General features: G+C 58.6%; 2 protein-coding genes across 4 annotated transcripts; one reads left to right on the forward strand and one right to left on the reverse strand.

Annotated features, from left to right (window-relative positions):
• The first annotated feature begins 1,233 nt into the window (after positions 1 to 1,233).
• Positions 1,234 to 3,039, forward strand: SDSL (serine dehydratase like). 2 transcript variants are annotated; one of them, XM_059863485.1, is made up of 7 exons: positions 1,234 to 1,401; positions 1,487 to 1,526; positions 1,616 to 1,755; positions 2,007 to 2,095; positions 2,191 to 2,418; positions 2,500 to 2,624; positions 2,752 to 3,039. In XM_059863485.1, exons 1-7 carry the CDS (start codon positions 1,234 to 1,236, stop codon positions 2,943 to 2,945), a joined length of 984 nt encoding a protein of 327 aa, XP_059719468.1. In that variant the 3' UTR covers positions 2,946 to 3,039. The 2 variants fall into 2 exon arrangements, with proteins under 2 accessions (XP_059719468.1, XP_059719469.1); XM_059863486.1 differs by lacking the exon at positions 1,487 to 1,526 and having other exon boundaries at positions 1,262 to 1,401; positions 1,527 to 1,755.
• A 3,943-nt stretch (positions 3,040 to 6,982) lies between these two features.
• Positions 6,983 to 13,135, reverse strand: LHX5 (LIM homeobox 5). 2 transcript variants are annotated; one of them, XM_059863622.1, is made up of 5 exons: positions 12,963 to 13,135; positions 11,022 to 11,245; positions 9,538 to 9,815; positions 8,303 to 8,468; positions 6,983 to 7,350 (listed from the first exon to the last, which is right to left on the reverse strand). In XM_059863622.1, the coding sequence occupies exons 1-5, from the start codon at positions 13,133 to 13,135 to the stop codon at positions 6,983 to 6,985; spliced, it is 1,209 nt and encodes a 402-aa protein (XP_059719605.1). The 2 variants fall into 2 exon arrangements, with proteins under 2 accessions (XP_059719605.1, XP_059719604.1); XM_059863621.1 differs by having other exon boundaries at positions 9,538 to 9,796; positions 10,997 to 11,245; positions 12,963 to 13,132.
• Between the last annotated feature and the right edge of the window lie 11,908 nt (positions 13,136 to 25,043).

Raw genomic sequence — 25,043 nt, forward strand, 5'->3', positions numbered from 1 at the left:
TTCCAGGCTGTTCCAGCTTGGCCAGAACAACAGAGGAGCCTCCTGCGGCTGCGGGGCTGCGGGCCAGGGTTGGCCCTTCCTCCAGATCCCACCCTCCTCCTCCTCCTCCTCCCTGCCTGCTGTGGACAGAACCAGCCCCTCAGAGCAGAGGTAGGAATTTTACCCTGGGCTGTCACCAGGGCTGGGTGACAAGGAGGGGTCCCAGAGGAAGGGAGGGGGCTCTGCCTGCTTTGCCTGGGGGTTGCTGGACCTTGGGTCTGGGCCAGTTTCTGCCTGGGTCCCTTGGGACAGCCCCTCCCTAAGGGATCTTTGTCCTTGGGGTGCCTGGCATGGCCAGCTGGAGCAGGGGGGGCTCATCCCGGGGGTCTCCCCCAGCTGGAGGGGGGAACCTTGGAGAGGATTCAAGGGCTGCCATGGGGTGGGGTTTGGCAGGGTGAGCAGAGGGGTGTGGTGGCTCGTTTGGGGACAATGAGAGGTGTTTTGGCTGGGGTTTTGGGGTGTGCAGGCTGCCCTGGCTACACCAGGGCTTCAGGGCCAAAATCCTGGTCCATGTCTTGTCCGGACCAGATAATACCCACTGCAAACCCTTGAGGGCCCCCAAAATCATATGTGAGCTGCCTTTCCTCTTCCCCCATCTCCTGGGAGCCCACATCCCGTCTCCCGGGCATGTGAGAGCTGCCGGGCTCTGGCTGGCAGGGCCACACGTGTTTGTCCCCGCGGGTCACCGGCAGCGTGCCCGGCCGTGCCCGGCCACCCTGGGCAGCAGCGCCGGCTGTAAAACCCGCCCGGGGCTGAGCAAACAGCGACCAGCCGGGGCAATGTCCGAGCCCTGCCCCTTGCCCGGCGGCGTGACTGAGCACGGCGACCTGGGGACCCCGGCACGGCCCCTCGGACGTCACCTGTCCCTCTGGTGTGACGCAGGCTCGGCGGTGGGTGAGGACAAGCAGCGACATCCCACGGGACAGCAAGTAATCCCTGGGGACAGGCCGGGCTGTGCACGGGCACCTGGGGACACCGGGGCTGGGGGACCGCGAGGATGGAGGAGGGGGTGGCACAGCCTGTCCTGGGATCTTCCAGGGAGAGCTGCTGCATCCTAGAGATGGGAGGGGACACTGGGGACAGCCCTGTCCCTGCCTGTCCTCCCGGAGCGGGCATCGAGGATGCGGGGGGGACCCGTGGGGAGCAGCTGGTGACTCCACCGCCTCTCCCTGGCAGAGCATCCCTTGTCAGGCCATGGCAACCCAGCCAGTCAGGGGCCAGAAGCCCTTCCATGTCGTTTCGCCCGTCCTGGAGAGCCTGTCCCTCTCCAAGGCCGTGGGCACCAAGGTCTTCATGAAGATGGAGAACGTCCAGCCCTCGGGATCCTTCAAGATCCGGGGCATCGGGCACCTGTGCCAGGATGTGAGTGCGGGGGGTGCTCCTGCCCTCACGGGGAGCACACTGAGGGGACACAGCCGTCCCCTCCCCTTTCTCTCCTGCCTTTCAGGCTGCCAAGAAGGGCTGCCGCCGCTTCGTCTGCTCCTCAGGTAACTCCACCCCGTGCTGGGGGGATGCTCCTGAGGAATGTGGGGATGTGCGGGGGGTCGAGCCCTGGCTGAGCCCTCCCTTTGGCCAGGAGGGAACGCGGGGCTGGCAGCAGCGTTCGCAGCCCGGGAGCTGGCCCTGCCCATCACCGTGGTGGTGCCCAGCAGCAGCGGCCCCACCCCCGTGCGCAAACTGCAGGAACTGGGGGCGACAGTCGAGGTCTACGGCAAGGTACCCCCAAAAGTGGCGTCTGGGGGGTCCAGAGAGGACTGACCCTGACCTCAGCTGCTCATGGGTGCTTGGCAAACCCCATCCCGAAATGTCCCCCTCCTGCATCCCCTGCATCCCCAGCATCACAGCAGGGTCACCCTGGGAGCCCTCACCCGTTCTGGTGTCCCCCAGCCCCGCAGGGACCAGGGACCCATCCCGGGGTTGCGAGGGCTCTGTGGAGCCCTGCTTGAGACCCTCCTTGCTCCCACCAGGTGTGGGATGATGCCAACAGCAGAGCCCAGGAGCTGGCTAAGACAGAGGGCTGGGTCATCATCCCCCCCTTCGATCACCCCTTGGTGTGGTGAGTGCTGCCAGGGCTCAGCTCCTGCCGCCGGTCCCGGTGCCCGGGACCCAGGGGAGCCCCCGGGCTGCATCCTCCCGTCCCTCCCCCTGCAGGGAGGGTCACGCCAGCCTGGTCCGGGAGCTGAAGGACTCTCTGGAGGCCAAACCAGGCGCCATCGTGGTGGCGGTGGGTGGCGGGGGGCTGCTGGCCGGTGTCGTGGCCGGCCTGCAGCAGGTGGGCTGGCAGGATGTCCCCATCATCGCCGCCGAGACGCTGGGCGCTCACAGCTTCCACGAGGCGCTCAAGGCCGGCCGGCTCGTCACCCTGCCCGACATCACCAGGTGAGCAGCCAGGCGTGCAGAGAGCTGGCAGGGCTGGCTGCGGTGTCCTGGCCCTGACCGCCTTGTCCCCTGCTGTCCCAGCGTGGCCACAAGTCTGGGAGCCAAGACGGTGGCGGCGCGGGCGCTGGAGTGTGCCCAGGAGTGCCAGGTGCTCTCGCAGGTGGTGCAGGACGTGGAGGCCGTGCGGGCTGTGCAGCAGTTCCTGGGTGAGCGGGGTGACAGGGACACCGCCGGGGTCGGGGTGACGGGGACACCGCCGGGCCCTGGGGCAGCCGGGTGCCGGGCGAGCTGTCACTGGGTGGGTGCCCCAATGTCCCCGCTCGGTCCCCGCAGATGACGAGCGGGTGCTGGTGGAGCCGGGGTGCGGGGCGCCCCTGGCCGTGCTCTACTCGGGGCGGCTGCAGCGGCTGCAGAGCGAGGGGCGGCTGCGGACCCCGCTGAGCTCCGTGCTGCTCGTGGTGTGCGGCGGCAGCAACATCCACACGGCCCAGCTGCGGGCCCTGAAGAGGCAGCTGGGGCTGGAGTGACACCCGCGCCGGGCAGGGCGTGTGGCAGAGCCCGCCTGGCACGCTCTGCTCGCTTTCCTTCCCAAAGAACCAAAATAAAGCCTGGAGATGGGGACCCCGCTCCCCACGCAGCCTTTTTGCCCATGCAGGGATGGGGAAACTGAGGCACGGGGGTAGCACTGCAGGCACAGAGTGGTGTGAGGGCGGGACTGGGGCCCCACACATCCCATTTTTCCCCTGGGACATGCCAGGTATTCTCCTCTGCCCCACTCTCCTCCCTCCCCCTGCTCCTCCCCAGGCTGCTCGGGCTGCAGCTCCCCACCTCAATTAGCAAACGCTCCCTCTCTGACTAATTACTTTGCTACTGTCTTTATGCATTATTATTGTAATGATTATTAATTATTACAATCCTCTCCTGTTCCTGCCACGTTGGCTGTGGCCAGACGAGAACAACGCTCTTGTTACCGTGATTTATCCATGAGAATCCCCGGCCGGGTTTAACTCTGAGGTGCTGGGACATGTGGAGAGGATATACCCCACCCTAGACCCCCTAAGATCTCCTTTTCCCCCCCATCCCACTCTTTTTCCCGTTCTCCGTTTCCCCCAGGCTTTCCTGCTCTCCCACATTTCCACTCCGTAGCGCTGTGTTTGCTTTTAGCCCTTTGCTGTGGCGCCTCCTGGGGTTTTTTTTGTGTCCTCCCAACATTTCTCCCCTCTCCTTCCTCCCCATTCCGGGTGATGCGGGGTTTTGCTCCTGCCGGTGCTCCCCAGCCCCCCGGTTCCCCTGCTGAGCCTGTGCCCTGTGCCTTGGGCAGGGAGAGAAGCCCTTTGCTGCCCCCAAACCCCTCTCATCCTCCTCCCTTGTGGAGCAGAAGGGTGTCAGCCCCAGGAACAGCTCACCCACAAATCCTGACCTGGCTGCCAACCCCCAGAAGCCCCTCCCTGCCCTCAGCCCCTTGCCCTGCACCTCCCACCGGTCGGGCCACCTTCCCAGGTGCTTCGTGGAGGCCAAACCCCCATCAATCACAGCTCTGCCACTCCATCGTGAGCAATATCTTATGTAAAAAGGTGTTTCCAGGGAGCACCGAAGGCTGGAGAATCCTATTACGAGGCACACTATTAATTATAAGGAGTCAGCCCAACCTACTCCAGCTATTTTTTATCCCAGGTCCAAAACCTGATTACTTTCCACCTTCTGCAGACCTTCCCCCTTCCAAAAAAAAAAAAAAAAAAAAAAAAAAAAGGCAAGAAGGTCAGGAAAAGAAAAACAAAACTTAATAGATTTAAAAAGGAATTTATTCCCGTTATTCTGCTCGGGGGAGGGTCAGGGCAGTCGGGAGCTCCCCATGGTGACTCCTCAGCACAAAAGGGTCATTGCTGGGGGTGGCATGGGCACACTGGGGGGTGTGGGGTGACCCAGCAGGGAGCTTTCCCCTCCTTGCCTTCACCTGGCCTTTGGGTGCCAGCTGGGAGATTTGGATGTGCCTGGCAGGGATGTGAAGTGCAGGGTGGCTGGGACATCCCTAAGGGGTGGCATGGCCCAGAGCTGGAGACAGGCAGGAATCCTGAGTGCTGCTGCCTTCCTGGCACCTCTGGGGAGATGGGAACCCCGGGTTTGGCTCCTGCACCCAGCTCAGAGCTGCAGAGCTCCTCTGTGCCAGGGGATTTTCCCTTGGGATCTTCCCTGCTTTGATGGCTGCTCCTGCTGAGTCCCATCCTCCTGGGAGATGGCAGCTTGGAGCATCACCCCCAGCCCCTCCTGCAGCCTCTTCTGTCCAGGTCTCACAGATGGGGTGCCCCAGCAGCCTAAAAATAACCCTCAGCTCTGTGCCTTGAATTTTGAATTAATAATAATAGTAATAATTGCAACCAGTGTTCACCCAGTGATCGACCATTTTTTACTCCCCAAAATGATGCTGTGAGTGGGTTATTTACCAACACATCACCCTGCCCCTGTGAAAATTCCCCATTGCCTGCTAACACCGACAGCCTGGGAGTGCTGGAGCCCAGGGGCGCAGCCAGCTGTGCTCCTGCCTCAGTTTCCCCGTTTGGGAAAAGGGCAGAAGGTGTTTTCCTTGGGGGTGAGGGGGGAGGGAACCCCAGTGTCTGTGCCGGCCCCAGCTCCTGGCTGGGAGCTCACTCGGGGCTCAGTGTGGCTCCTTGGCCACCCCGTTATTAATGCCAGTAATGGTATAGGAAGGATAAATTCCAGCACTTGGCTGAACAGAGAAAATATGCAGAGATGTGGCTGGCTTTCCATAAATCATCGCTGCTCCCTGCTACAACCGAGCCAGGACTTAAAATTCAGGTCAGGAGAGAGGGACTCTCGTAAGCCAGCAAGGGAAGGTAATTTATTCTGTTTATATCGTTTTACTGCAAGACAAGGAGCGGGAGGGGGGTGTGGGGGGGTGAAAAACTCTGCCATGATTTTGCATTTTAAATATTAGTACAGAGCTGCAGCCTGCTTGGGACTTTTTATTTTTATATCTCAAGGGATAGAAAGCAGGAGAGAAGGGGAGTGAGCTGGGGTGCTGGGGAGGAGACCCCCCCAGGGAAAATGGGGTAAATTCTGCTGCTGGCACTGCTGAACCCCTACTTGGGGTGTCCCCCCGGGGCTGCCCCTTGGGGCTGCTCTGCCAGCAGGGCTGCAGGTGTCCCCAGGAGAAAGAAATTGTGCATTGTGCTGTCTGCTGTGGGGAAGGGGCTGAGCTGGGAAATGTACCCCTTCCCAGTGCCAGGGAGCTGTGGGACTGGGGGGAGCTGGGCTACGGGGTGGGGGATGCAGCAGCATCACCTTGTGCAGGTGCACATGGCTCACCCAGGGCAGCGGTGGGAGCTGCTCCCCCAGAGCCCACGCAGGGCTGGGGGACGGTGGGGGAGCCCGGCCGGCATTTCTCACGGGCTTGTGTTAAAACAAATTAAAATAAAGTAAAATGAAAGGGACCAGGTGACTGAACAGTAGGTAACTAAAAGGTTTTTTATTCACATTGAACAACAAGAGCCATTCACACTAACAGCCTCCGCAAGAGGCAGCGGGGACAGGAAACCCACGACGCTTTCAGAAAACAACTTTTTTCTTTCCTTTTCCATTCTCCTTCCTTTTATTCCCCCCTCTCTCTATGCTCTCACCCCCCTCCCCGGTGCCATCCCCTCCCTGCCTTCAAAATAGAAAAATTCGGAGCCTCCGATGACTAAAGTACAATAAATAATCAGTAAACACAAAAACATACTTTATTTGTTTCTCCTTTATACAAAATAAAGAAACTAGAAGCAAAAACTATAATACATCCTTAAATTGGCGGAGCCTCTCCGAATCGTTGGGGTGGGACTCGGCGTCGAGGCTCGGGTGAAATTTCTGCTGCTGTGGTTGGGTTGGTTCAGTTCTGGGGTTTATTGTTTGTTTGGGGGTTTATTTTTGTTGTTGTTGCGTTTTTTCCTGTGTCTGCCTCTTTCTGGTGCCTGTTCCACCACGTGGGAGCCCAATCTCGGCCAGTCACTGGGCCTGGCCCCGCTCAGCCCCCTGCTCCCCACCGCCACAAACCGGCTCCAAACCCACCTTCCCCTCGGGGGTGAAACGGGAACAATAAAAATGAGGCCAGGGAGGGGCCACGGGGGGGTTATTCCTGCTATTCCCCATTCCCCCCCTCCCTTCCTGTGGTAGGGGACAATTAAAAAGGACGCTAATTAGCAGGGGCAGCCCTGCCGCAGCCCCCTCCCCCGGTGCCGCCGGGCCGGTGGGACCCGTGTCCAGGCGAGTTCAGCTTTGGTCCGAGAGGCGCTGGTCCCGACTCCGGCGGGGTCTGCAGGGCTGGGCACCCTTCACTGTCCCCCAAAAAGTGTCGGGGGGAAGGTGCCGGGAGGGGGGAGGTAGCGGCGTGGCCCCAAGCTCCCGGGGGGCGCGGGGATGGGGAGGATGGGCGGATGCCGGGATGCCTTTTGGCATCTGCGGGGGGGCTTCACCGGCCCCTGCTGCGGGGCGAGGAGGGGGACACGCGTGGGCTGGGGGGACCAGGGGGGGTTTCCCCCTGCACACACGCACACGCGTGCCCGGGCCGGGCCTACCACACCGCCGCCTCGCTGAGCTCCGGGTTGGGGTGCGACAGAGCCCCGCTGTAGCCGCTATTGCTGGACATGGAGAAGGGCGGGCTGGGCCCCCCGCTGAAGACCTCCCCCGGAATGGGGTGCAGCGAGCCCGTCATCCCCGGCTCGGGGCTGGGGGTGTCGGGGTGCGAGATCATATCCGTGTACCTTTGGTTTTCTGAGGAGTGGTGTCCGCTTAGGGGGGGCTCCAAGGGTCCCAGGGGTGTGGAGCCGGGTCCTGAGTTCTGAAGGTAGCTGGAGTCGGCCGGGGACTGGGCTTGGGAGGGCGGCCCGTGGGGGAAAAAGTCATAGTTGCCTCCCGGCCCGTAGTAGTCACCTTGGTAATCTGTGCGGAGGGGGGAAAATGGATGGATTTGGTCTCCTGTGGCTAAAAACTTCCCGAAATCCCTCTGCGCCCCAAACCAGCCCTGTGCTGTCCCCTCCAAAACGCTCTGCTGGCTCCCAAAGGGGGACCCAAAGGGCGGGTGGGATTTGAGTCCAGCCTGAGAGGAGTGAGCCCGTCCTAAGAGCTCTCCTGGCCCAGCCTGGAGTGCGGGAGGGCAGCGAATCCGGGCTGGGAGAGGTGAGGGGGCCGGGAAAATGGGCTCAGTTTGGTGCTTAATTAATGGGGTGGGGGGGGGGGGAATAACGTGCATGTATTTATATATATGTATATTTAAAGGGAACGGGGAAAATTTGGATATAAAAAAAATGGGCAAAAATTAATATGAAACGGGAAAAATGTATAAAGTGGGAAAATATGTATGAACATTGGCGAAATTACATATAAAAGGAAAAAATACATTAAAAATAGATATATAATGTGGAATTCATATATGTGTTTAAGCAGCTTGGAAGAATCTAACTCCAGGGCAACAAGGGGTGTCTGGAAAGCCCCTGGTCAGATGGGAGGCTTTGAAAACGCAGCTTTTGGGGGGGCTCTGCGGGGAGCAGGGGGAGAGGGAGGCGCGGGGCCGCCCCGCTGCGCCCATCCCGTCCCGCCGGGGCAGCGGGGGGCGGCCGGCCCGCACTGACCTTCCATATGCTGCGGGCCCGCGAGGTAATTGGAACAAATGCGGCCTGAAAGGGGGACAAAAGCCCCGCAGCTGGGGCTTTGTTCGCGGGAGAGGGGCCCCGCAAAGCCGGGGGGGGGCGTGGGGGTGCGTGGAGCCGGCTCCGCGTGTGCGCGGCTGCGGGCACGCGTGTGCGCCCGGGAGGGGGAAAGGGGGAGAGCGGCCGAGAACGGGATGGGAGGAACAAAGGACAGGAGGGGGGACAGGGCAGGGACCGTCCCTCACCTCCGTAGTACGTGTAGGGCGTGGAGCCGAGCATCTCGGACTCGTCGAGGCGGCCGCCGAGGGGCCGCATCCTGCGGGGGCTGCGGAAGAACGCGTGCCGGCGGGCGCCCAGCGCGCTCAGCTGCTTCATCCGCCGCTCCTTCGACCGACGGTTCTGGAACCACACCTGTGGCCGGGCTGGTGTCAGTGCCCACCGCGGATGGGAGAGCAGGGACCCCTCTGGGTCAGCCACATCCCGTCCCCAAAGTATGCGCAGGGAAATCTTGCACCCACACAGCTTTTCCAATATTTGGGTTTTGGCTTTTTTTTTTTTTTTTAGCAACGCCGACCCCACACTTCCTGCTGCTACCTCAAAAAGTACATGGGGACACCGCACCCCACAAATAACCAGGTTATTTAAAACCCTGCCCCTGCTTCCCGCAGCTGCACACCCTCAAACCCTCTGCCCCTGCAGATGGAAAATGCAGGAGGGGGAAATTTCCCCTTTGGATAGGGGAAAGAAGGGAGGAAACATGGGAAGGAAAAAAGGGGATTTGGATCATGGCAGGAGCAGGCAGAAAGCGGGGAGCAGGGGGATGAGCACCTGCGGCAGCAGGCAGGGACTCAGAACAGCCGGCGGTGAGGATGGGAATAAAAGGAAAAGGGGAGATGTGGCCGCCTCTCCACGGGCATCGCTTCTTCCGAAACGCACGCCTCAGCAGCTTGGTGGGGCGCCTGGATTATTGTCTCCCCCGGGGATGGGGCAGCTCAGGGGTACGAGCACAGCCTTCTCCTGCGGGACTCGTGCTCCCCTCTGCCGGGAGCCGGGAATCGCAGCTCCGCTACCGGCAAAGCCGGAGAGTCCTCCCCTATTAATGCCTCTATTAAAGCCCATTAATCCCTACATTTCCGCAGGGATTTTCTTCACGGGGGCAGCGCGGTGAGGAAGTGCCGGCTGCCTGCAGAGCGCGATGGATGCTCCTCTCTTCCGCAAGGCTGGAGCATCCATCTCCCGGCACGCCGGGGATCCTGCTCTGCCCCGCGCAAAACCTGGCGTTTTGGGAATACTTTTCATCCCTTCCCACGGTTGGGGGATCCCCGCTCACCCACGGGAGCGTGGCGTGGCTGCAGGGCTGGGCCTGAGGTGGCGCTGGCAGGGGACAAGTGGGGCTTGCCCGTTCCCACTCTCGCAGCCTGGAACCGCCCGGGCTCCCCCCGGGCCCCCCTGTGCCCCCCCAGCGGGCTGGCTGTCCCACCTGGATCACTCTCATGTTGAGGCCGGTCTCCTGGGCCAGCTGCTCCCGGATGTGGCGGGTGGGTTTGGGGGTGGCGGCGAAGGCAGCTTTGAGGGTCTCCAGCTGCTTGGCTTTAATGGTGGTGCGGGGCCCCCTCCGCTTGGTGCCCGAGTTCTGCTCCTCGTTCTCGTTGTTGGTGGTCTCCTTGTCCGAGGAGGTCGAGTTGTCCGTTTCCTTGGTGTCGTCCTGCATGGGGTCCTGGAGATCCGGGGACAAACTCCTGTCTGTACATGAGGACACTGTAAAGGAGACCCAGAGAGGAAAGGGGGGGTGGGATGACTTCGGGGAGACATTGACCCCCCTCTCCTCTGTCCTCCCCTGCCCTCCTGCTTGCCCGGAGAGGGGTTGGGGGGTGCTGGAGAGCAGCAAGGGGTGCAGACTGCCTCTGCCCCTCCTGGTTCCCCTAAAGCATCGGCCCCACAACACCACGCGGAGCTCCGGGCACGGCTCCAGCCCTGAGCACGGTGCCGTGCCGGCGGGGGGAGCAGGGCAGGGGGTGACCCCCGGGCCCGCCGCTGCCCCCCGCTCTCCCCCTGTACTCCCCGTGCCGGGGGGCGGGATGCGCCACCGGCAAAAACGCAGCCGGTCCCTGTCGGGGTTTGGGGAGCCCCCCCGGTCGCTGCCTCGAGCCTGGCTCACCCCCCCCGCCCCCAGGCACCGTGTTCCCCCCGGGGACCCTGCAGCCAGCACCCCCCCAAGGCCAAGCTCTACTCGCCTCGCTCACAGCAGCGGCCCCACTGACTGGCGTGGCAGGATCCGGCCCCGGGTGCTGGACGGAGAGAGAGCCCACGGAAGGGGGTGAGCAGGGGCGCCCGGCATGGCTGGGACAGCAGGAGGGGGCCTGGCCCTGCTCTCCTGACGCAGAGACAGCTTCCAAGGAAGTCAAATGGGAGCTTTGCCTCTGGGTGAAAGGAGGCGAAGGATCAGGCCCGCGGCGCGGGGGGACCGGGCACACTCGCAGGGGGGGCTCTGGGGAGTGAGGGGCTCCCGGGGCAGCCCTTGGGGGGATCGCGGCTCCCCCCGCCCCGCAGCCCCGCTGCCGGAGGAGCCGTGCGCGGGGCAGGAGCCGAGGCTGGAGCGGGGAGCTCACCCCACGCGTGTCCGCGTCCCACGGCGGGGGTGTCACGGAGGCTTCCACCCGGTTCCAAGCCTTTCACCCCGCATCACTCCCTCCCCCGACGGAACAACTGGCTGCGGGGTGCAGCCCCTCATCCCACAAATCCAAACCTCCTGCCCGGCCGGGAGGTGCCTCCACCGGGAGGTACCGGCAGCTCGGGGCTTGTGCCCGGCGCTCTCGGCGCTGCCCCTCCGGCCGGGGTCGGTGCCGGTGGCAGGGATTACCGGGGGGTCGGGCTGACCCCTTACCCCACAAATCCGAACCTCCTGCCCGGCCGGGAGGAACCGGCGGCGGGAACGGAGCGGTGGGCGGGCTGAGCCGCTCGTACCTGAGTTGAGGCTGCCTTCCTTCAAACTGGGAGAGTTCAAATAATCCTCTTTGCAAACAAATTTGTTTTCGTCGATGATATAGAGTTCCTCTCCCGTGGAGAGCTGCTTGTTGCAGACCATGCAGGTGAAACAGTTCAGGTGAAAGACTTTATTCCGGGCTTTCCGGACGAGGTCACTGGGAGAGATCCCTTGGGAGCAGCCGGCGCATTTGGTACCAAACCTCCTGGGAAGGGCAGAAAAGCAAGAGCTGGAGCCCCGGCCAAGATGGGCTGCGGCGGGGGCTGTGTGTGTGCTTCGTACCGACACCCCCTCCTCAAACCCCCAGCGGGAGCCCTGGCTCTCCAGCACGTCCCATGGAAGATTTGGGGGAACAGGCGGACCGCACCTTTTGGGCGAGGATGAGGAGAGCCTTCATCCCCGCCAGCCCTGGCTCTGGGCTGCGGGCACAGGGCGGGTTTGGGGTGTCCCCAGGCGCGGGGGACACGCACGAGCATCCTCGCCCGGGTTTGGCCCCCGAAGGGGAGGGGAGAGCGGCCGGGGGTCCCCTCCGCACCCCGCGGGGCGGGATTTCGTTTCAGCCGGTGCCTCCTGGGAGAGGAACGCGGGGCTCGGGCCTGAAAATCCCCGAAAATGGGGCTGATCACGGCCAGAGAGACGGGAAAAGGAGCGGCGGGCGTGGGGATCAGAACAACGGGCGGCGGAGGAGGGAGCTGCGCTCCCCAAAGCGTCCCATGGTCCCAAATCCCGCATCCGTTCCCCAGCCCGTCCCGCTCTCCCGAGGGGGAATTTTTTCAGGTCGGGAAGAGTGCTTTTTAAATCTCCGCTTTTCCTTTCCTTCCCAGAGCGGGTCTGGGTTTAGGTGTGTTTTTGGGTTTTTTTCCCCAAGAGATTTTTTAAAAATTAAAAAAAAAAAAAAAATCCCAGGAAATCTGAATCGGCTGGGAACCATCTCCCCAGGGGAAAAATTAAAAAAAAAAAAAAAAAGAAAAAAAGAGAAAAAAAGAGACAAAACCAAACAACCAAAACCTGCCACAAACCCCACAAAACAAAACCCAAATCCTCACCAAAAAAAAAAAAAAAAAAAAAAAAAAAAGCAAAAAAACCCACCTAAACCAAAAACCAAGAACAAAACATAAAACCCAGAGCAAAATAAAACAGCAACAAAAAATCCCAACAAAGCCCCCCCAGACCAACCGAACAAACAAAAAAGAACACGATACAGAAAAAAAAATCCCAAACAAACAAAAAATAAAACCAACCCCAAAACAAATTAAAAACCCCTCACAGAAACAAAAACCTGCCTGCAGAACAGGGAGCAGGGGCTGTCCCCGAGGTCCCCGGGGGCTGCCAGGCCCCGGGGCGCCCACGCAGGGTCCCCTTTTCCTCCTCGGGCCGCGGCACAAGCGGTGCCCGTGTCGCTGCCGGCCGTGACGTTGATGTAGTGCCAGCATTAGGAGCCATAAGTCACGGCCCCCCCCGGCCCCTCATTCCCTCCCGGCCCTTATCGCGCTCATTAGGGGCCTTTAAGGTGCGTGGCCCCCGGGGGGGCGGGTTTGGGCTCCGTCTGCAGCGGGGCCTGCGGTGCGGGGGGAGCTGGGGGCGCCAGGCCGGGCCGGAGCGGGGCACAAGCCGTGCCCGGTGTCACCGGGGCCCGACGCGACTGGGCGGGCGGTGGCAGCGGTGGAGCGAGGGAAGGTCGCGGGGAGATGGGGAAAGGAGCACAGCATCGCCGCCCCCACCTCGGGATGCAGCAGCGGCCGCCGGGTCCCCCCGGGGCTCCCCCGGGCCGGGGGCTGCTCCCGACGGAGCCGTGGGGCAGGGAGGGACCCGGGGGGATCCCCCTGAGCTCCCCAAAACTCCGGGGGACACACCAGGGAGGCTGGGCACGATGAGCAGCTCCGCTCCGTCCGCTCCCCGCTGGCGTGGGGGTGAGGGCTCACCTGAAAAAGTCATTTTTGCAGTAGAGTTTCCCTTCCCTGGAGAAGCATTTCTCGGTCAGGTTGCACTTGCACTCGCAGCACTGGACGCATTTGATGTGCCATGCCCTGTCCAAGACGTTCAGTAGGAAGCGGTCCAAAATCGGCCTCTCGCAGCCCGCACAATGCACCATCATAACCTCCGCCGGGCGATGGAGACGCTCAAAGGGAGAAGCCAGCCCCGCGCCGGCACACGGCGGCGGCAAAAAAAGAAAAAAAAAACCCCAAAACCAAACAAAAAACCCGCCCAAAACAAACAAACTAACTAACAAACAAAAAAAAAACCCCAAGGGAAAATAATGGAAAAATAAAATAAAATAGAAAAAAAAGGCAGGAAAAAAAATCAAAGCAGATGAAATTAAATGAAAAGAAATAAAATAAATTAAAACGGAATAAAATAAAGGAGAATAAAAAATAAAATAAAAATAAAACCCTAAAAGAAAACAAATCCGAACGAAATAAAATTAAAATTAACAAAATATAGAAGAAGGAATAACAAAAAATTCAGGGGCGGGCAGCGGGGCGGCTGTCAAGTTCTTCCCCCTCTTCTCTCCGGAGCCTCGACGACGGCAGAGCAAAAACGATGCCCCCCCCAAGAATAATCCAAACCACCCCCGAGAAATAATAACAACAATAATACTGAGCACCCCCCGAAATCGCCCTCCGGTGTGTGCGGAGCGGCCCGGGAGCCGGCGGAGCGGCGGCCGCGCTGCTGGCGGGCTCTGCGGCAGCGGGCGCGGCGGGAGGGGTGCATGAACCCCCCCCTGCAGCCGGCAGCCCCGGTGCCTCGCTGTGCTCCGCCGCCGCCGCGCCGCCACTCTCATGCTGTCCCCATCGCCAGCTTTGTCCCCCGCCTTAGTAATTCGCGCATCCTTATTCAGATTTGGTGACGCCGAGGGCCGCGTCACCCGGGATGCGGCCAATGGCGGGGCGGTAACCATGGCAACCTCTTAATTTATAGCATATCTAAATTGGCTCCAGCCTTGTGCTTGGCACAGAGGGAAAAAAAACAACGCGCCTCTATTGTTGAGGGTGGCTTGTACCTGGGCCGCGAAGTGAGTACGCACCTGGCTGGGGGGCCGGGGGGGGCAAGGCCGAAAATCCGCTGGCCCGCCGTTTTTCCTTTAATTTTAATTTTCGTTTGCGTTCATTGCTGTTCGAGGGATGCTCGGGGAGGAGTTACGGGGTCCCGAGTTGCTCAGGGCGAGAGCATCACCTGGTTTTGGGGGGTTTATTTTGCTTTGCGCGAGGGGAAGAGAGGCTTTTGTCTGGAAGAGCAACAAGTGGGAAAAAGAAGAGGGGGGGAATTTATTTGGGAGGGGGGAGGGGGTGGTGGGGATGGGGAGGAGGCCGAGGGCTCCTTCCCGCAGCGGAGCGGGATGAAAAGTTCCCCCGGAGGTATGCGGCCCCCCCGAACACCCCGGGCTTTGTCCCCCCGGCCCTTCCCCGCTGCCGGCGGGGGGAGCGGGGCCGGGGCGTCCCGGGGGGCGGCGGCCGCTCCCCCTCCCACACTGAGATTTCTCTTTAATTCCAGGTGCGGCGGAGCCGAGACCCCCGCGGGAGGGACGGGGCAGCGCCGGCCCCGGCCTGGGCTCGGGGGGGGTTTGGGGAGGAAGATCCAGCCTGGGGCCGGGGGCAGCTCTGCCTCCGTTCCCCGGGGGGGTCGGGAGGGGACGAGGCAGCGCTGGGGTCCGGCCGCGCGGGGAGGAGGAGGAGGAAAGCGGCGGGGCAGGTGAAGGCCGAACCTTCCTTCCCATTCCCCGCCGTTTCCTCTAGGCAAAATCCTTGCATTTTTATATTAAAAATATATACTTTAAAAAAAAAAATTATTTTCCCCCGCTCCGGCCAGAAATAACCCGTGGCTGCGGAGCCTCCTGGTGCTGGGAAATGCTCCTGGTAGTGGCAAAATAAACCCAAACCAAAACCCAAAAAACCCCAAACAACAAAAAAACCCCAGAAAAAACCCACGTCAAAATCCCAACAAATCCTCCATCGGCGGGAAGTGGAGCGGGTTTTGTGTGTAGGGAAAGAGGGAGAATCGAAATAAGAAAATACACAGAGAGAAGAGATTCGGGGAGGAAAAATAAAAGAGAAGGAAAAGGGAAATAAAAAGAGGAAAAGCGCAGGAGGAAAAGGAGATAATGTATTCAGGAAAAAAAGAGATGGAGAAAGGGAAAGGAAAGGAGAGAGAGAATGAGGAAAAATAAATTAACGGAAACGAAAAAGGAAGGAACTAAGAAGAGACAGAGGAAAACCACAGAAAATGAAGAAAAAAAAAAGAGGCAAAGAAGCAAAGAAAGAAGAAATAAATGAACGAAAGAAAAATACTCAGAAATAAAGAAGGCAAGGAAAAAGATGGGGGGGGGGAAGGAAGGAAAAAGAAGGGAAAAGGAAAAATAACCGGAGGAAAGAAATAAAAATACATAAAGAATGGCTAGAATAGAAAAGAATGGAAACCGAAAGGGAAGGGCGAAGGAAAAGTGCCAGAGAGAGGGAGCAAGGAAGAGGAGGTGGAAGAAAAGAAAACAAAGAAAGAAGGAAAAAACAGCATGGAAGAGAGAAGAAAGGAAATGAAAACTGCAGCCAGTTTAAAAGGGGAGAAACGGGCAAGACATCGAAGGCACGGGAAGGAGAAGGAGGAGGGACCGGACCCAGGGCCGATCGCGGCCGCGCTCCCGCGGGCTCTGCCCAAGTTTGCGGCATTCCCTGGGCGCTCCTGAGGAATTGGGAGCCGCGGGGATGTGCGGGATGTGCGGGGATGTGCGGGGCCCGCTCCCAGCGCAGTCACCACGGATTCCGGGGCAGGATCCAGCACGGGAGCGGGGTCAGGGCATCGGGAGCATCGGGCAGGCCCCTCACCGCGCACGGCGGGGAAAACCCGGGGTGTCGAGGGGCTGCAGAGCCGCGGGCACACGCGTGTCCCCGGGCAGGGCTGTGCCAGGGCCGCGACACTGAGAGCGGGAGTGCGGCTGTGCCACGTCCCGGGGCTCTGTGGATAAACCTATGGATAATCTGGGCTGTACGGATTGCCAGTGCTGGGTGCGGGAGCGACATCACAGACCCCCGCGGGTCCCCTCCCCGCCACCCTCTGCTCCCCTCCAGCGAGCCGGGACCCCCGGCTGGGGACCCCCACTCCGTCCCCTGCTCCCCGCGGCCGCCCCCGGTTCCTTTTTTCGTTTGAAAGTCAAGGAATAAATAAATCCAAGGGGAAAGGGAGGAGGGGAAAAGCCACCCCGAGCCCCAAGAAACTCCCCCCAGCCACATTCCCCCACGGTAACAGATGGTAATTCAGGGCCCATAAGACCTCCTATATGTAACTAATAAACCTTTTGTGTTTTAACAGGGTAATGCGTGGAGAAGCAGCGTCGCTTATACAAGATGTTGATGGAATTTACTATATTATTAAAGGAAAAAAAAAATCCCCTTTCAAGAATAAAGTGTATCAACTTACAACACAACAGACGGCAGAGGGATAAGTGAAACAGACAAAAGACAAACAAGATAATAATCTGTTTCCAATCAGTTAAGCCCTGTAGAATTTGTAATACGCGGTTTGCATATTCCCCCTGTGTTTTGTAATTAATTATCTATCTGTTCGGATGCTCCGCCGCCGACTCCGTAGATATTACCAACTATTTTTGGGGTTGTAGGCGGTGATCGCGCCGGGGATGGAGCGCGGAGCGGGGCCGGGCTCCGCGGCTCCGGCCGGCCCGAGGATGCCGCGCCCGGGCGCGGTGGGAGGCGGCGGCTCCGCGGCGCTCCGCGCTCCTCCGCGGGGCCGCTGCCGGCGGGCGAGGCCGCTCCCCCCGCGCTCCCCTCCTTTCCCCTGGTAAGAGGGGGGACGGGGCAGGTTTTAACATTAAACAAACCCAGCAAGCATCTCCTCGCCGGGCCATAGGCGTTTCTGAGTGACTGCGTTACAAATTGTAAATTTAAATAGCTCACAGGATTCATTACCTCCCGCGTCTGATTTCACCCAGCCGTGAAAAATTGTCCTGGTGTACCACTGAGAAAGGGTTTGCTGCAAAGAGCCACAGTCTAATCACCAGCTTTCTCTCGCCAACAAAAGTGTAATTATTTTGTTTTGGGTGTAAATATAACCCACGGTACAAAAAAAAAAAAAAAAAAAAAAAAAAAAAAAAAAAAAAAAAAAAAAGAGGAAAAAAAAAAGATAAACCTCCAGCAGCGTCTGAATGCATTACAGGGCTGTTTAAAAAGATCCGTCCTAAATTAATACCAAGGTTAAAAGGGGAAGGCAGCTGGGACATGGAAATTTCCGTATTATTGGGGCGGGGGGGACACGAGGTGAGTGTGAGTGTGAGCACGGGCGTGCCCAGCGCGGGTGAACAATGCGGCCCCCCCGGCCCGCACAAAGCCCCACGCAGCCCCCACGCCTCCAGCCGGGCCCCCCCACCCGCGGCTCCTTCTCCCCCTCCCCTGCACCCCGCAAAAGGGGCCCGGAGAAGGTGCCGGGCACAGGGGATGCCCCAGCTCCTCGCTCCCCTCGGGCGCTGCTGGAACCGCCGGGGGGTGTGAAAAAGAAAACAAACAAATCAAGCCCTCCAGCCGCACAGCAGACAAATACAAACGAACAACAGGGGGATTTTTAATTCGGGGGTTTACCCGTTTTATTTCATTTTAACGAATTTTTGTTTCCTTCCCTCCGAGCTCCGGCACGGGGTTTCGGTGGAAGAAAAGGCACAAAACGAGCGGCGATGCCGGCGGCAGGGAGAAGCCCCGGGAGAGACGGAGCGGCCGCGGGACCCGGCTCTGTTGAGGCCGTTTAACGGGAAAAAAGCGAAACAAAACCATACCACAAAAAAAAAAAAAAAAAAAAAAAAAAAATTCTAAACAAAAGTGAAGACACAAAAATCTCGAGCGGGGGCAGAGAAGCGGCTGTCGCCGGCTGTCGCGGAGCTCGGAGAGCCGTCGGTGCGGGCTCGGTGCGCAGCGCGGTCCCCGGAGCTCCCCGAGACCCGCGGGACCCCGGCCGGGTCTGCCGCTCCCGGCCCTGGGGACAGCCAGCACCGAGCCGGGTGCCGCTTTTCTCTGCTCCCCTCGACCTTTCTACATCCCCCATCCTCCTCCACAGCCATTTTAACCAGTCCTTTTTTTTTCTCCCCTCCGCGGGTTGCGGTAATTGGCGAAGCTTTAATTGCACCCCCAGCCCTTCCTGGCTGCAGCACGATTCCGGGACCCCCATTCCCACCGCCCCGACGCTTCCCCGAGGCTAAGCCGGCCCTGGCTGGGGTCCCGATCTGCGCGGAGCCGGCCCGGAGCGCCCGTAGCTGCCGCTCCCCGCGCTGCCGAGCCGCGGGTGGGCAAAGCCCGGCCGTCAGCAGCCCGTGCTGCCAGAAAAGAGCCGGAGACGGGCAAGCCCACACCTTCGGAAACTTAGTGACTTGAGGGGGATGCGGCAAAGAACTCGCTCCAAATTTCCTCGGGTGATCCCCGGCCCGCTACAACCTCCCGTCGATGCGACCGCCCCCCCGGAGGGGCTGCTCGAGCCGTTCCCACCCGCTCCCCCCGCCGCCTCCCCGCTAATGAGCGTGTGTGTTGACACGGCGAGGCGATGCCCCCGTTTGCTTTTGTTTGGGAGGTGTGAAAGAGGGAATCTGCATGAGAAAAGCCGGCGGCAACCGCGGAGCTCCGCGCAGCAGCGGCGGGACGGAGCGAGCCGGTGCGTGGGGAGCCCGCCCTGGCGGGGCAGAGCCCCCGGAGCGGGGGGGTTCGGGGGGCACACGGGGGGCAGGGCTGGAGCTGGGGCGAGGCAGGGAGGGGAAGGGAGCTCGCCCCGGTGCTCCCGTCGGGGGTCGTGGTTGAGCGGGGCACTGGCAGGGCTCTCACCCCGGGTACCCCCGCACATGAGACCCCAAAGCTGTCGAGGCTGCGCCCCTCGGGGTCCTCCTCCCTCCCTTGGGTTTGTTTGGGCAATGGGAGGGGGAGCGCTGAGGCCGCACCTGCGGGCGGGATGGGGGGAGCACAGCGCTCCCAGCACCCTGCTCACCGCGGGGGGACACACGGGGGACACACGGGGGGACACACCGGGGGCACACGGGGGGCTGAGCGCGCCCCGCAGCCAGGCGGAGCGAAGGGTGCCGGCAAGGGAGGGAGGGCAGCTCCACGGGAGGGGCTCGGGGCTGTTTGCGGGGGGAAAGCGGAGCAGGGACGCCTCTCCTTGCCTTGCCCGTCCCGAGTGGCAGAGGAGTCCCGCGGCAGGACGGATGTGACAGCGGTGCCATCGGCAGGGCTGAGCCCCGGGATGGGGAGCCCTGCTGGGATCGCGGTCCCGCCGAGCCCTCCCCGGCCCTGGCCCCGCCAAGTCCCTCTCGGTGTCCCCGGGGTCCCGCCGGTCCCGCGGAGCTCTCCAGGGTCCTGAACCACGCGGCCCCGCGTGCCCCGGCCCCTTCCTCGTCCCGGGGGCACCGGGCACGGCTGCCCCGCCACCCTGCCCTATTCTTCGTCGCCTTCGTCCTCTCCACCTCGATCTTCCCGTCTTTGCTTTTCTTTTCTTTTTTTTTTTTTTTTTCCCTTGGTTGGTTTTCCTTTTTTCCTTTTTGTTTTCTCCCCTTTTCTTTATATTTCCTGGTTTTCTGTATTTCTCTGTTTTTCTGTGTTTCCCTCCGTTTTTCTCTTTTATTTCTTCCTTTTTGTTGTTGTTATTTTTCTTTTTCCACCTATATCTCTCGCATTTTTCCTGTGTTTTTCTCATTTTATTTTTTTCTGTTTCCTTTTGTTTTACCCCCGTTTCCCCTCATTTTCTTTTTTTATTTATCTCCTTTTCTTTTCCTTCCCTCAATTCTTTCTCTTTTCCTCCCTCGATTCTTCCTCCCGTTCTCTCTCCTCCTTTCTCTCTCCCCACACCCTCTGCTGCTCTATTTTTCGTTTCCCCCTCTCATTTCACACACATTCCCTTCCGATCTCCTCTGCCCCTCTCTGTTTTTCTCTCACTTCCCGTCTCCCTTCTCCCACAGAAAGACTGGAAATTTGGGCAACACCACCATAGAATTATCAGACACCCACCGGACCCCCGCAATGCCCCCAGTCCTTCATCCCGAGGGGAGGGGGCTGCGCTGCCCAGGACCCCAAGATCCGTTGGGACAGGCGGGATCTCAGCACGGGTTTTTGGTTTGGTTTTTTGTTTTTAACTTTAAAAACAATGAAAAACGACCTCAAAAAGCCGGGGCCTGCTCGCCCCGAGCGGTGCCAGCGCAGTGGGGGAGCTCACGGCGAGAACGAAGCCCCGAGTGTCACGGAGAGGCGACGCTCGGGCATTTGTGCGAACGCTCCTGTCCTTGCACGCTCTGACACACCCAAAGCACAGCGAGCAGGGGCCGCCTGCGGGCTGTCCCCCCCAGGGCTGGGGCTGGGGGTGTCCCCCTGGCCGCCCGCAGAGCTCTTTGTCCGCCTCATCCTCTCCCGCATCTCCCCTCCCTTCCCCGCGCTCGCCGCCCGCCCCGCGCATCCCCGCATTCCTTCACGCGTGTGCGCGGCCCCTGCTCACACCCGCACCCAAATCCTCGCTGCCCACACCCCCGTGCCGCGTTACACACCAAACCAAGCCTTGCACACGCACGTTCCCCCCGCAGCACCCCTCGCCGTGGCCCTGCCTTCTCTGACGTACCCAGCTCCGGGGGAGCCGAACCACCCTCTGCCCCCTGTTTTAACACCGGGGGATGATGAGGTTTGTCTCTCTCCGTGCAGGTCAGAGGACAGAGCCCTTTCTGGGGCTGTCCTTGCAGCGGGGATGGGGCTCAGAGTTCGGCCTAGGTGGCTGCAGCAGCGGTTTCACAGCCCGGGTGACGCCTGGTGTAGGGCAGGGATGGGATAATTCCTCCATGGCCTCAGGGAACGGGAAGGCTGCACCGGACCTCTCTAACCTCATCAGCTGCCTAATGTGCAGTTGTGCTGGGTGTGCTCGGACTGTCGCTGTCACCTGGGCACGGGGCCACGCTGCTTTCTCCCTCCTGCATTCCCCGCTCCTCCAGCCCCGCTCCCTTCTGCTGACAAGTCCTCGCTGGAAATGCACACCTGCCCCCTTAATCGCAATCAGGACCACGAAAACAGCTCCACCCGCTCTGATTGAGGGGGAATCCCGATGATATCTGGGTATCTTGGGCTTCTGGAAGACAGAAAATCCAGAAGCAGGGTACTCTGTGGGGCTGTGCAGGGTTTAAAGGGGATCAGAGTGCCTGGGACTTGGGAAGCTGTTGGTTTCTTCCACTTTTATTTTTGCTTTTAATATTTCTGATAGGTTTATTTTAATGTTTTTTATAGCAAGAAAAACAGAACAAAACAAACCAAAAAACCAGCAGCAGAAGAACACAGGTTTAGCTTTTCCATCGGAAGTAACTCCTCACAAAGGGAGACAGGGATGGCCAAGGACCAGCCCAGCCTGGGTGAGTCCCAAGGCAGGGGCAGCCTTAACCCTTGCAGTGCCTGGGTGATGACAAAATGCCCTTGTCCCAAGCACTGGGATGGATTGGGCAATTGGGATAATGAGCATTCAAACACGTCAGGACTTGCTGGGTGCTGTGCTGCTTTCCTGAATTCCCATAAAGAAACAGGCAGCTTCCCATGAGGGCTCATATCAGCACAAGGGACTTTGGCAGGGATTTTAGGCCAGGCTGGTGCTAATGATGAGAAGATGAGGTCTCTATGTGTATGGCTGTGGATGTGAAGGTGTTCCACACAGGCTCTAAATCCTCAGAAGGCACCCAAAGCTTCACTGACACCCCAGCGTGCTCCTCTCCACTCACAGTTTGTGGGTGTGGAGGGAGTGGGGCTGGAGGGGGGAGCCTGCTCCTCCTGTGCCCCCACAACCCCAAAGCACAACCCCAGAGGCCATTTTCCCTTTGCACTTGAAAGCTGGGGGGGGGTTAAACCTGGCAGAGGCGGGCTCAGGTCTTTTGCTCACAAATTCTTTGTACAACTTCTGCAGACTGCAGCAGGGACAGAGCTGGGAGCAGCCCCCAGCCCTGGCTCCGAGTTCCCCCATGTTGGTGTGTGAGAGGAGATCACCAGGGAGAGGCTGCACCTCTGAACTCCTTGGGCACACCTCCCACAGCTCCTCTCTTTGTCCCCCCTCACATCCCCATCCCAACCCCTCTGCAAGCCTCAGGCACCAATCCTTCAGTGGGCCCGCTACAATTCCTTTATAATTCTCTTTTTATTTTCCCTTCCCTACAGAAACACAAGGGATAAACACAATAATTTCCAAGAAGCAAAAGCTTCCCTCTGGAGAAGCCAAGAGGGAGCTGCAGCAGAGTCCTGGTACGGTGTGTCAGTGACACTGATTCCATCTGACACCTGGGTGTCTCCAAAGCCATCACATTGTGTGCTGCAAATGTATATTAACATTAGTATGCATTGGCACAATATGGATCCATTATTCCAAATGCTTATGAGAACTAGGTGCTGCCTAGGAGCAGCTGCTGCTTTTTAAGCCTCAGAGCATCAATAGATTCATAGATTTTAGGGCCAGAAGGGACCCCAGCGAGCCTGGAGTCTGACCTCCCACGGAGTGGGAGCTGGGGGTGATTTTTGCATCCTGCCCCACGACTCGTGGGCTGCCAGCTGAGGGTTGATGTCTCCCTCTGTAAATTTGTTCCCTTGTTTTATCACTCTCCTCGTTAATCCTAAAAGGGCAGATTTTCATTTCAAAGCTCGGCTTGTGTAGCTCCAGCTTTCCACCTCTTGGATTGCCTCCTCTGTGTAAGAAAACCCATTTTCCTTCTTTTGTTGGGGTAGCAGAGATGGTGGAGAAAAGAAAAACAAAATCAATGTCCTGGAATGTCGGCTGGAAAAAGGATTGGTACTTCTTAAGGGTGGAAATGGTACCTGGCAAGTGTTCAAATCTTGGGTGATTCCCTGACTGTAAGCACTTCAGCTTTAGTCTTTGTTTAAAAAAAAATAAATCTGCATTTTGCAGAGAGGGGTGATGCTGGAGGACTTTGGGTTTATAGCGCTTCCAGAAAATGAAAGGAAAGAGAGAATGAAAATCCACTAAATCAACGAAATAAAAGGAGCTGAAAGTCCTATATTATGGTCACAACAATTCTTCACACAAACACCTCCTGGGTGACAGCTGAAGATGGGTAATTATCATTCAAACCGCCTCTGATCCCCAAATCCCTGGCAAAACCTCGCTGAAGAGCGAGCCAGGATCAGATGCTGAGTTTGCCTTCCTGCAGGGGTTTGTCCCTTTGGTTTCCCCTCTGTCCCCCATTGCCCTCCCATCCTGATTCCATCAGGTTGGTGGCTTCAGGTGGGGTGCCAGCCCCAAAATGCTGCAGCTCCCCAGCCCTTTTGGAAATCACCACATGTGAGCCTCCATCCAACCTCACACCAAATTTTAAAGCAGAAACCAGTTGAAAGCAGATATTTTCCAGGAACATCACCCTGTGCCTACTGCAGAACACGTGGGACAGGAATGATCAGTTGGATTGGGTTGGGTTGGAAGGCATTATCCAAAAGAAAAATGGGAATAATTTGGTGATCTTCAGTTTGTGCCTCGTGAGGAGGGAATCTCCTGAGAGCCTTGGGAGAAGAGACAATCCCAGCACTGAGGAACCAGAAATCCAGAGAAGTGATACAGGGATGGGACAGCTTCCCTGGGGTGGGACAGGACTGGGGGGGCTCAGGGGCTGGGATGGGGCTGAGCAGGGGCCTGGTGGCCACAAGGGATCTGTCCTGTGCCCTCCCCGGGGGTAATTCCCAGCTCCCTCCCCATGCAGGGCTGCTGCAGGATGCAAAGCTGCCCTTGTGCATTCCCAGGGGAATGTCCTGGGTTATGTGATGTCCCTGGCAGAATCCCCAAACAGACAGTGGGAGACCAAACCCCATTGCATGCCTTCAGGTGAAGGGGGCAGAAGCAAGATTTAAAACAAGCTGTGCTTCTTGCAAGCAGTTATCTCTAGAACTCCTGCTGCAGGATTGAGAGGAAACTGGGCAAGCTCTTAGGAGAGAAATTCCTGGAGGATGTTAAGATTGCTGAGCCCCAGGAGCAGCCCAGGAGCTGTGATTTTGTCTCCTGGGAGCAGCAGGCTGAGGGATGCCCTCTCCCCTCTTGGGATGGGCCATTCCTCTGTCCTGGGGAGGTGGCTGCTGCTCTCCAGCTCGGTGTTTCCTCCTGATCTGAGAAAGGGAGGACCAGCTGTGCTCCTGGGAAGGAAGGATGTCCCCAGCATAACTCCTCCTACCCCACCTGGCATGAGCAGCTTCCTCCTCAGCTGCTCAGCTGAATCCTGGTTTGCCTTTTCTCTTCCACTGCTGGGTTCATGTGGGAGCAGACACATCCCTCACCTCTCCCAGGCTGTGACAATGAGGAGAGGAAATGAAAAAAGATTATTTAGTATATTTTTTTTTTCCCTCTGACGAGACGATTCGTGTAGGAAACACTTTCAAAGAAGAGGGATGAATCATACAACCACAGAAATTAGAGATGGAAAAGACCTTTTAGGTCAGCCAGCCATTTTCCTGTGAATGCAGAGAAGCTTCTGAGTACAGTTAGATTTTTTCCAAGGACTTTGTCCAGTCTAAACCAAATTTAGCAAGAAAGCTTCGACTTAAATCCATTGCAAAGCAGCTGTAGCTGGAAGAGGGATGGTCTTCAGCTGAGTGTCATTTGAATGCTCTGAAACTTCCAAGGGAGGTGTGAAGCTCTTTCTTGAGGAGAAGTTGCAGAGCTGGGTGCCTGGAGCAGCCAGCAGATCTCTGGCAGCTCAGCTGGCTGGAAACCAGCCTCTTGCCACCCCTCAGAGATCTGGGGGATTGCATGGGTGTCTTTTATTGTAAAACACAGGCACTTACACACTATTTTAAGGAGACTAGTGATGTGTACTACAACAATTAAGTTAAAATCACATACACAAACTTATACACATTACGAAGTTTAATAAGATTTTATTTTTTCAATAAGCCCATTTGATTGAATCTTCTTACAATCTAGGTCTAGTTTTCAAAGTTCCATTTGCTTTTACCAAAGCATCCTGTTATCAAATCTCTTACATTAACTAAGCCCAAAATCCATCATCTATCTTGTGT

This window comes from Haemorhous mexicanus, chromosome 19, assembly GCF_027477595.1.
Source record: "Haemorhous mexicanus isolate bHaeMex1 chromosome 19, bHaeMex1.pri, whole genome shotgun sequence".
NCBI lineage: Eukaryota > Metazoa > Chordata > Aves > Passeriformes > Fringillidae > Haemorhous > Haemorhous mexicanus.

Bases quoted from the DNA above. Each gene is read 5' to 3' on its own strand.
- SDSL (XM_059863485.1), top strand. From the start codon at position 1,234: ATGGCAACCCAGCCAGTCAGGGGCCAGAAGCCCTTCCATGTCGTTTCG. The intron at 1,402-1,486 runs GTGAGTGCGGGG...CCTGCCTTTCAG, and splicing joins TCGGGCACCTGTGCCAGGAT to GCTGCCAAGAAGGGCTGCCG. The intron at 1,527-1,615 runs GTAACTCCACCC...CCCTTTGGCCAG, and splicing joins CCGCTTCGTCTGCTCCTCAG to GAGGGAACGCGGGGCTGGCA.
- LHX5 (XM_059863621.1), bottom strand. From the start codon at position 13,132: ATGGTGCATTGTGCGGGCTGCGAGAGGCCGATTTTGGACCGCTTCCTA. The intron at 8,469-9,537 runs GTGGGACAGCCA...GCCCGGCCACAG, and splicing joins TCAACATGAGAGTGATCCAG to GTGTGGTTCCAGAACCGTCG. The intron at 7,351-8,302 runs GTGAGGGACGGT...CCCTCCGCACAG, and splicing joins GCCCTACACGTACTACGGAG to ATTACCAAGGTGACTACTAC.